Source organism: Formica exsecta, unplaced genomic scaffold, assembly GCF_003651465.1.
Source record: "Formica exsecta isolate Colony F162 unplaced genomic scaffold, ASM365146v1 scaffold2, whole genome shotgun sequence".
NCBI lineage: Eukaryota > Metazoa > Arthropoda > Insecta > Hymenoptera > Formicidae > Formica > Formica exsecta.
This window is the reverse complement of record NW_021849297.1, coordinates 1311115-1322698: the sequence shown is the minus strand read 5'-3', so window position 1 is coordinate 1322698 and position 11584 is coordinate 1311115. Positions and strand designations below refer to the sequence as shown.

General features: G+C 31.9%; 1 protein-coding gene across 4 annotated transcripts; it reads left to right on the top strand.

The window, feature by feature from the left end:
- The first annotated feature begins 1602 nt into the window (after positions 1-1602).
- Positions 1603-11547, top strand: LOC115234303 (C-1-tetrahydrofolate synthase, cytoplasmic). 4 transcript variants are annotated; one of them, XM_029805279.1, is made up of 14 exons: positions 1603-1637; positions 2749-2814; positions 3707-4042; positions 4729-4821; positions 4928-5069; positions 5149-5260; positions 7331-7642; positions 8433-8686; positions 8896-9199; positions 9289-9506; positions 9822-10285; positions 10639-10891; positions 11055-11240; positions 11332-11547. In XM_029805279.1, exons 1-14 carry the CDS (start codon positions 1618-1620, stop codon positions 11419-11421), a joined length of 2850 nt encoding a protein of 949 aa, XP_029661139.1. In that variant the 5' UTR covers positions 1603-1617; the 3' UTR covers positions 11422-11547. The 4 variants fall into 4 exon arrangements, with proteins under 4 accessions (XP_029661139.1, XP_029661138.1, XP_029661140.1 ...); XM_029805278.1 differs by having other exon boundaries at positions 7331-7665; positions 8456-8686; XM_029805281.1 differs by lacking the exon at positions 1603-1637 and adding an exon at positions 2537-2647 and having other exon boundaries at positions 7331-7665; positions 8456-8686.
- The last annotated feature ends 37 nt before the right edge of the window (positions 11548-11584 follow it).

Below are 11584 nucleotides of genomic sequence, written 5' to 3'. Positions count from 1 at the left end.
ATGCTTAACAGCGGAGTTGACTACGTAGACTAACAAGTTGATCTGTAACATACAAATATAAGATCTAAATTATAGCAAGATTTAAAATAAATGATCCTCGTATCTGTTCATAAAGTACATACGATATGTCAATCAACTGTTTCGAAATAATGAAGATAAATCCAATTTTTATATAGAAATTTACATAAAATGAGAAATGTTATCGCGTAAATGTCGCGCAATTAATGCGCAATTAAGTTTATTAATAGGGAAGAGAAATGAGATAGAAAAGAGAAAGAAATCACCTTACCAGAATAAAATTATCTTGCAAGATCCAAAATTTGCCTCCAAGCACGTAACAGTTCAAGGCAGAATCTCGCGAATCTTTCTCGGACTCGTGGTCTTTCAGCGAAGAGGCAATCTAGACGAGAAAAGGGGATCTTGGTTAATCTTACTAATCTTCAGCCATTGTTTTGATCTCTAGTGGCGAGACTACACAGTGGCCGTTCGAAACCGCAAGCTAATGATATTACAGATCCGCCAATCACCGACCCAAAAAGACGAAGACGATGATATTTGACCAGCCAACTATTACCAACTGCTGATATAAACTGACTAAATTCCGAATAAATTCTCTTTGTATAACTGCTGAATCGAATCACTATCCATCTGATTAAATTTGATTTCTTTCATCATGTCTTAACTGTGTATATATGTATATCATTCTTCGCATAAAATGCGATTCTAATTTAAAAAAAAAAGAAATAATTAATTATTTTTATTTTTCATCTTTCATTGTTATAATAAATCTTTATGTTTATTTTATTTGTATGCTGCACACAAAGATTTGTCTTTATTACTTCATTTTATTAAACATATTTTCATGAATCTATAAAAAAATTAGATAACATCGTTGAAGATAATTGAAGACGCATTCTCAAGAATGTTATCAAGTCATCATGTTTCTAACGAATGGATTCAAATTAAGACAAGTAAGCATCGTCTGTGACGTACGAGATAACAAGTGCTGCATTTAAATATACATTTCATATACTGTGCGTGATTAATCAAACGGTTATCACTTAATACAGACAGCTTGATTGTACAAACTCCCATGTAACAAAAAATAATTAATTTCATCTGAATTAATGTTTAAATACTAATAAAATCTTTTTTTCTTTTATTTCTTGCTTATGCTCCTTTTATGCAATTATCAACTTATTTATTATTTTTAGTAACCGTATTTTTTTATTTTTGAAGGAAGCATTTTTTTTTAGTTTAATCTCAAATCATTTTTGTGTATTTTATTCTATGATTTCCATCGAAATTCACAAGTATTGTACCCTTTATTTATACTATCGTATAAAAATCAAAAATATCGAATTTGTGCAATATGTACAAATGTATATATATATTGTATATATGGTATGTATTAAATGTAAAAATCTGTGAAAGTTGTATAATCACAGTTTAAATATAAGACTGATTGTAAAACGAGTCAGAGTTTATCGTGCTGGATATTGCTGGTAAACACATTTGATATTTCTCAATTATTTCTTATTACAAAGTTGCATCGATCGACGAAAACTAGCCGAGATTAATACATAGTTATATCGAGTCGTTGGGTCAAATCATCTTATGATATCAAGAGCTCTTAAGTAAGATCGTCAATTTATAATCAATATTATAATTACTCTATAAATAATATAATAATTTTTATATTAAAGAGATAAACTCTTTAAACAATTAAAAATGCTTTAAAGTCGCATTAAAAATGTCACATTAAAATATTTTGTAAAAATAGTGGGTAAAAAGAACATTAGACATAAACATATTAAAGAATACGGTAAAAACCATTATTATAATTAAATTTACAAACATCTTATATTTAAAAACTATAACAAAAAATTTTATAAAATATTTAGAAACAATTTTATAAAATATACAAAGCAATCGTGATTTTAAAAAACGATATCGCGATGAGATAAAAACTAATTGAACACAAAGCTCAATCATAAAAAATATTATAAAATACTGTAAAATATTATAAAGAATTTTGATCTCTCATTGATAATGATAATTTTACATAACTTTATATGCATTATATATAAAAATCATAGCATGCATGACATTATATGATAACAATGTACATAACTATGTACATAAGATGTCTCTGGAAAAGATATAACGGCATGTTTATCTACTTCAAATAAAATTATAGCAGCTCTTTCTACAAAAATTTTACTTGGACTGAACAAACTAAAATGATAAAGTAAAATATAAAATATAAAATATCTCTTTAAATTAATTCTGAAAAATATAAACGAATAAAAAAATTTATATATTTTGATTAATGTATATAAATTATTTTTTTAAGAATAGTGTAATTAAATATTTTATAATAATAAAAGTATATATACATTAGATTGTAGACAAATGGAAAATTATTTTTCTTATCAAAAGTTTTTAATATTAAATTCATTCAAGAATTAATATTGAAATAATACGTATTTGTGTAACACCCTATATAATATTGAAGACCACTTGTAAACCGGTCGGGAATACTAAGGACAGTCATTCAATCAACACCAGTCAGTCAATGAACGTAGGCCTATATTCGTGGAGAAACTCACCGATTTGTGCATAGAAAAATAGTGCTTAGAAACAAGTAGTGCTAACCAATCTAATTTAATTTTTCTAAATTTAACAAATCTAATTTCTTTCTCAATTAAATCAGCTTCAAAATTATACAACCTAAAGTTTTTTTAGGTTTCTGAACAGAGCCATGGCCACTGATAAGAGAGGAGTTGTATTGTCCGGAATTCAATTAGCAAGGTACTATTCATTTATTTCAAACAGTTCGTTAAGTCGAATTCACTCATTGTAAGAAAAAGATCAATCAATTATTGCAAAACAATGACATCATGAATTAAAAACATGCCACAAAGAAAATATTGAAAGAATAAAAAAATAAATATTGTTTATGAAAAATAGTAACCATAATAATATCATTAAAAGTTGATTATAATAAATTATTAAAGAATATACACAGAATGTTTGAAAAATTACATATATATAATAGTATCGTGTATCATTATTTCTTTATGAGGTTATGGCATTTTAAAGTATACGAAAATATACTTTTATAATAAAATATCAAAAATAATATAAAGTAATAAGTAGTAAAATGCAATTTATATATATATGTATATATATGTGGCAATTTTTTCTATCGTTTTTATTATTTAAAAAATAGTAAATAGAGAGATTACTTTGTTTTTGTTTGTACTTTCTACACTCAGATTTGTCGCTTTCTTTCTGTCCACCGCCCAAATATATATTCGTTCTGTTTCAAACGTAAAAATCTCTAGGGACTGGAAGCAGAACAAACCTGTTATTATCCAGAATTGCCCGGGAAACTCAAATATCTAGAGAACTGAAGTTCAGTTATGCATGAATATATTTTTTTTGTATTGAATAATCGCAAACAATCAAATCATGGTCAATTCAAAAAAAAATTCACAGAATAAATAATAAACAGCAAAATACACACACCAAGAAAAAAACTTACAAAAATTTAATATTAAACCTCTTAAAAATTTGTTAAAAATTAAAATTTGTTTCACAAGAATATTTTTTCTTAAAAATTTCATTTTTTATTTAAAAATTGAACAAGTTTTGTGGATCAATCTTGATGCATCTAATAATGTTTAACCAAATTTTATAGAGAAATCCGTGAGGAGTTAATCAAAGATGTGAGTGCCTTAAAAGAAAAATTGCGCAATTTTGCACCCGGCCTTGCTATCGTCCAGGTAGGCGCAAGGGAAGATTCGAATGTCTACATAAAGATGAAAATTAGCGCGGCTCGTGAAATAGGAATCGACGTTCAACATTGTCAGCTTCCTAATACCACAACGGAAATAGAGCTCATCAACAAAATTAACAAGCTGAATGATGATCCAAATGTCCACGGAATTATTGTACAAATGCCGCTCGATAGCGTTAATAAAATCAATTCTCATTTGATCACCGATCTTGTATTACCGGCGAAAGATGTTGATGGGTAAATAAGTATACGTTTATCTGGTATATATAGGGTATGTTTGAAATAAATCGCTATTTAACAGCATATTCTACTGGTCTTAAGAATAAAAAAAGATTACATCTTATAAATTCTTATATAGATTCGCGCTCTAATATACGCCTATTTGAAAAAATACTCTAAAACTTATAGCACTATATCGAATATATATATAGAAATTTATAATTATATTATAATATCAAACTTGATATCTCAATTAATAATTTCAATTAAGTTATTAATAATATGTAAATATAACTTGAAAGTTATTTTATAATTTCCAATTTTCTTATAAATTTAAATTTTTAATAATTATTAATTTATCGTTATTCTTGACACAATATGGCTACATAGATACCATATATCTATAATTACAAATCGCGATATACTGAAGAGTTCATGACGCAAAGAACGGTGATAAACAAGAGAGAAACTGATATATGCCCTTTGACACTAAGATTTGATAAGAATAGATAGGCATTAACAAATATGTTTGACATCTAAACAAATATATTTTGCTAGACAAATTTAAAATATTTAAAATATCACATATCACAAAAACCTACAATATATTATATATTAATAAATTAATAAATTATATATTAATAAATATATTAATCAATTTTTATCCCTCCATAAGAAATATATGTATAATCATTTAATTGCAGATTAAACACTATTAATGAAGGTCGAGTTGCGATCGGTGATCTATCTGGATTTTTGCCATGCACTCCTAACGGATGTATCGAATTAATTAAAAGGTGCGCTTTATCAATAAATCGTTTAAAATTATATAGTATAAAAAATTGTATGCATATGTGTGTGTTTTCATCGTTATACAGTTAAAAATCCTGAAACAATCTTTAGGAGCGGTGTACCTATTGCCGGTGCTCAAGCCGTTGTTTTAGGAAGGAGCAAAATTGTTGGCACTCCCGTTGCCGAACTATTAAAATGGCATAATGCCACTGTAACAGTCTGCCATTCGAAAACAAAGAATCTTCCCGATGTCGTAAGTAATCAAATTTAATCATTTCTTACATTTGTGGAACGAAAAATAAGACAAAAATTTTAAAAAAAATTTGTTTTAGGTACGTCAAGCTGATATTTTAGTGGTAGGTATAGGACAGCCTAAATTAGTTAAAGGTAATTGGATTAAACCAGGCGCCGTTGTTATCGATTGTGGCATCAATCCCGTATCAGGTACATAACTTTATCTTTAATTACAATACGTTGGAAAACGAATTAATTGAATCCAAATTCATAAAAAAATTCACCATTAAAATTAAATTCGGAGATTCAAAGATAACTTTATAAAATAATTTTTAATCAATATTTGTTTTCTATAAAATCTTAACACGTTCACAGTCCACTGTTCTATATGTGAATCAGGATAATGTGTGTTGCAAGAGTCTAAAAATAAAAAATATAATATATATCGCAGTGATAACAAAATTTTAAAAAAATGCGAAGTATAATTTACATTACTGCACACGCCATACAGAAGGCCCTTGGAAATTTGTAAATACTGTTGTTCGGAATTGCGCCAAGCGAGCGTTCGCAAGTTACCGCGGTACGCCATTTGCGTGACGTAATATTACGCACACGCGCTGTATCCTGCGTAAGGAGCGCGTGTCACGCATATTAGCGGCGTGGCGCGCGATATTAGCGGCGCCCACCGACGCGCGAGAAAAATAAGCCGCTTAGCGATTCGCGGAATCCGTCTCCGAATTTCTAGAAAGTTCTCATCCGTGCACTCCGGATGTGAATTTGCGGTTTGCACGAGGAGGAACCTTGTAGAAATCGAAGCCGATAAAAAGGCGCAGAGCACGTGACCCAGCGCAGTCGCTCGCAAGAAATCGATACTGATCCTTCGCAGCCTTCGCTTATCGACAATTCTGAAACGAATAAGTACCTCGGCAATTAACTCGGACTTGAATATTGAAATACGGATTAAAATTGTACTGTGATAAAGGTTTATTTAATTGATTAAAGACGCGTAAACGAAACCTCGAGTAATTTATTGCGGAAACCAGGTTCCCCGCCTTCTCGAACAACTATATATATATAAATGTTATATATAAATAATATTAATTTATATATAATTTATTATATAATATATAAATATTTTTATAAAAGTCAGAACACACACACACACAAATATATTATTTGCCTCTTTAAATATGCAAGTAATATTCATGCTTGCATTTACGGATTATGAATGTGGTAATATCTTACGTTATCTCTCTTCCTGGAGTTTCTTATCTCTTGCCCTCCTTTGCCCTTTCTCTTATTAGTCTCTTATATCAAAAACTATTGCTATCGCAATACATCTCTGATTATGAAAGATTTAACGAAACAATATAATGTGACATGATCAACCTTCTTAGTTCTTTAGTTCAACTTTAGTCGCGTTTGAATATGTGCGTCATAACGCGTTAGTTTCTGATAACACGAATGTGCAGAAAATTTACCACTAAAATATGTGAGGCGCAATACATATGAAATAACTTATCATCAAGTAGTTATATTACCTTATATAATTTATAAGCACTATTTATAAATTAATAAGCAATAAATTATAAACTTTAAATTTTATTGAAAAACAAAGTTATATAAAAAATAATTTTTAATAATTTATTATCCTTTGATAAAAATTATAAATAACTTTTTCTATTGTCTATAATAATTAAAAAATTCAAAATGGGACCATTTTATTGTTTTATTCAATAATCATATAATGTTAATTTATTCTGTATTTAATTTCTTTTTCATAATTTTTTGGTTTCGTTGTCACAAACAGATAGTATTTGACGGAAACATTATTTTTCAACCAAAAAGATGTTTTTTTAATAGCGCCATTTACTAAAAAATAAAATTATCTGTGTCCTAATTAGTAGCCACTCATCTAAATATGGATTTTATCTAAATAGAATTTTTTACTATCCAGTCGTTGAGCAACTACTATCTAGTAAATCATAAAATAGTAAAAACTGAACAGTTTCTGACTTGTAACCAGTTTTCCCGGACATTTTTCTACTCGGTTAGTCTAAAGAATTGTGAGCATATAAATAAAAAATTGTTTGTTCTGAAATATCATTCTTTTCGTCCGTCTTCATATACTTTCATACAATATTTAAACATTACAATATTTAATTAACTTTGGGCAGTATTATTTATCTTCTGTATATAACAGAAACATTAAGATATTCAAAATAATCGAAGAACTGGCAACCACGATCAGCATTTCTAAAATACATGTGAACATTTTAGATCCTACAAAAAAAAACGGACAACGTTTAGTGGGCGACGTAGATTACGAGGAAGCTGCCAAAGTAGCTTCGTATATCACACCGGTACCAGGCGGCGTTGGACCGATGACAGTAGCGATGTTGATGAAAAACACTGTGTTATCCGCACAAAAATCGGCGGAAAAGCTCCTCAATGTTCAATGGAAATTACGAATTCTTAAACTGAATCCTGTGAGACCTGTACCGAGTGACATTAACGTCTCCAGAAGTCAACAGCCAAAACCGATCGCTACACTAGCCGAGGAAATCGGGCTATTATCGAACGAATTTAGTCCTTATGGCAGCAAAAAGGCCAAGATCGGTCTCAGCGTGTTACAACGATTGAAGGATCAACCAAATGGAAAGTACGTCGTGGTGGCGGGCATCACGCCGACACCGTTCGGCGAAGGAAAAAGTACGACTTCTCTTGGATTAGTACAGGCACTGACAGCGCATAGAGGCACAAATTCTTTCGTCAACCTTAGACAACCTAGTCAGGGACCCACATTCGGTGTTAAAGGCGGAGCTGCTGGAGGAGGATATTCACAGGTATGACAGACGAATTTATCCAGATAATCTCAATATTTATGAAAACATTTATATTAAGACGGGCTAATAAGAGCCAACGCGCAGTAATTCAAGGCGCATATATATATATTAATTATTTTATTATGTCAGACCCCTTTTACATATCTTTTTATAATTATTTTTCGTCACTTTATTTCGTAACTAATCTAATGTCGGCACCGAACTAATAGGTAATTCCTATGGAGGAGTTTAATTTACACTTGACTGGAGATATTCATGCCGTCACTGCTGCAAATAATCTTCTTGCGGCGCAAGTCGATGCGCGATACTTTCATGAGACAACCCAGAACGATAAAGCCTTATACGATCGACTGGTACCGAGCATTAAGGGCGTCAGACAGTTCTCCAAGATCCAGCTGAGACGATTGCAAAAACTTGGCATCACGAAAACCGATCCAAACGCGTTAACAGAAGAGGAACAAAGTCGATTTGCAAGACTAGACATCGATCCGACCAACATCACATGGACGCGAGGTGCGACACACACATACTTAGTCCTTATGGCAGCAAAAAGGCCAAGATCGGTCTCAGCGTGTTACAACGATTGAAGGATCAACCAAATGGAAAGTACGTCGTGGTGGCGGGCATCACGCCGACACCGTTCGGCGAAGGAAAAAGTACGACTTCTCTTGGATTAGTACAGGCACTGACAGCGCATAGAGGCACAAATTCTTTCGTCAACCTTAGACAACCTAGTCAGGGACCCACATTCGGTGTTAAAGGCGGAGCTGCTGGAGGAGGATATTCACAGGTATGACAGACGAATTTATCCAGATAATCTCAATATTTATGAAAACATTTATATTAAGACGGGCTAATAAGAGCCAACGCGCAGTAATTCAAGGCGCATATATATATATTAATTATTTTATTATGTCAGACCCCTTTTACATATCTTTTTATAATTATTTTTCGTCACTTTATTTCGTAACTAATCTAATGTCGGCACCGAACTAATAGGTAATTCCTATGGAGGAGTTTAATTTACACTTGACTGGAGATATTCATGCCGTCACTGCTGCAAATAATCTTCTTGCGGCGCAAGTCGATGCGCGATACTTTCATGAGACAACCCAGAACGATAAAGCCTTATACGATCGACTGGTACCGAGCATTAAGGGCGTCAGACAGTTCTCCAAGATCCAGCTGAGACGATTGCAAAAACTTGGCATCACGAAAACCGATCCAAACGCGTTAACAGAAGAGGAACAAAGTCGATTTGCAAGACTAGACATCGATCCGACCAACATCACATGGACGCGAGGTGCGACACACACATACATAAAAGTCGAAGAATAATATATTCCGCGAAAAAAGAATTTTATTTGCAATAACATTTTCTTTTTGCTACAGTGGTGGATATCAACGATCGTTATTTGCGAAAAATCACCATTGGTCAGAGTCCAACCGAAAAAGGCAAGACACGAGAAAGCTCGTTTCGTATTTCCGTTGGATCTGAAGTAATGGCTATCCTAGCATTATCGACTGATGTCGAGGACATGAAGAGACGACTTGGTAACATTGTTGTCGGATTTAGCAATAGCGGCGAACCCTTAACTGCTGAAGACTTTGTTAGTATACATAATAGTTATATATTAGAGTATATATAATTATAATTATATAATATATTATTACATACAAAGAATATTGAAGATGTATATATTGCAACGTAATTTTTTGTATTCATTATCAACAAAAAGAGAGCAACAATTACTTTGGTAATATATTTCATTAAACGATGTGCAAGTTGATAATTTCAAATGTTTAAACGTAGAATACGATTATAATTGGATGAGTATATAATTCGCCCACACAACGCTTATATCTTTATAATTTCGCGAGATGAAAATAATTTGTCACTTGCTTCAATATCTGTTAATCCTCAGGGTATGACGGGAGCAATGGCAATTCTGCTAAAAGATGCTATAGAACCGACACTTATGCAATCATTGGAAGGTACACCAGTAATGGTACATGCTGGACCATTCGCTAACATAGCCCACGGTTGTTCATCTATTATCGCGGATGCTATTGCTCTAAAATTGGTCGGACCACAAGGCATTGTAGTAACGGAAGCCGGATTCGGATCAGATATCGGTCTAGAAAAGTTCTATAACATTAAGTGTCGCGCCTCAGGACACGTACCGAATGCTGTCGTGCTCGTAGCGACTATCAGAGCATTGAAAATGCACGGCGGTGGACCACCGGTGACAACTGGGGCACCTCTGAAGAAAGCGTATCTCGAAGAGAATATCGAACTTGTTAGAAAAGGCTTACCAAATTTACAAAAGCATATTAGCAATTGCTTGAAATACGGCGTGCCCGTAGTTGTTGCCATCAATTCTCATACGTAAGTTTTTCTCTCCTCTAATTTAAAAAAAAAAAAAATCACACTTTGATAGTTACAAGAGCGTACACGCTGAATAATCTACAGATGCAAGAGTATTTTATTTAATTAACTTTTTTATATTTTTTAAAATTAAATTTGAAATGAACATATATACGTCTCATATAGAAAAATCCTTGTAACTTAATCAATTATAATATTAAAATTTTGCACGTATTTTTTAATGATGTGACAGTCACATTCATATAAGTAAATCCTGTAAACAAATACGGATACAAAAAACTGTAACATTTGATTTAATATATACGATAACTACAAAAATTATGGAGCAAATTATAAATATATTAATCTTTCAGTACCGATACTCCAGGAGAACTAGAAGTCGTTAAGCAAGCAGCGTTGGAGAACGGTGCATCTGATGCAGTAGTATGCACTCATTGGGCCGACGGTGGGCCAGGTGCCCTAGCGCTTGCAGATGCAGTGATAGCCGCTACCGAAAAACCTAGCAATTTCAAGCTGTTGTACGATCTCGAGGACAGCATCGAGGAGAAAATTAATAAAATCGCTAAAGAAATGTACGGCGCTGGCCAAGTCGTTTTTACGGAAGCGGTAAACAAATCTTCCTATATTATACGTATAAAATACACTCTATAGAGTTATCAATCATAATTTTAGAAACATTTCTAACTACATAGCAGACACAAGTACGCACGTATGTGTACACTCAATTCATGAGAATATTAATTTTATTTATCCTCCCCATCCATTACAGGTGCAAAAAAAGATTGAAAATTATAACAAGTTAGGATACAATAAATTCGCAATATGTATGGCAAAAACAGCGAATTCTGTAACTGGAGACCAATCTATCAAAGGAGCACCAACCGGTTTCACTCTCAATATTACAAATATATTCGTTTCGGTTGGCGCCAGATTTGTTGTTCCTATGGTGGGTGAGGTAAGTGCAATGATTTTCAATTGTTAAATTAAAAAGGTATTATCAATTAAATAACATTTACGTTATCTCAAATTATAATAATGTATTGTAGATTATGATGATGCCTGGACTTTCAACTAGACCAAGTATCTACGACATGGATTGGAATAGCGAAACAGATGAAATAGAAGGCCTATTCTAAAAGAATTATTTTTCAGTAGAAGAAACATTTCCACTATACGTGATGTATATTAAAAAATTCTCAGTAGTTTTCTTTTTTTTCATACGTCACAATATATAATAATTAATAAATTTTTTTTACTCGAAAGGCTATTTTTTATTGTTTATATGTACAATATGATTAT

What these genes read in the sequence shown, in the direction of transcription:
- LOC115234303 (XM_029805279.1), top strand. Translation starts at nt 1,618, where the DNA reads ATGATATCAAGAGCTCTTAA. An exon ending in CAAAGAATCTTCCCGATGTC is followed by an intron (nt 5,070 to 5,148) that starts GTAAGTAATCAA and finishes AATTTGTTTTAG; the next exon opens with GTACGTCAAGCTGATATTTT. An exon ending in CCTTAACTGCTGAAGACTTT is followed by an intron (nt 9,507 to 9,821) that starts GTTAGTATACAT and finishes GTTAATCCTCAG; the next exon opens with GGTATGACGGGAGCAATGGC.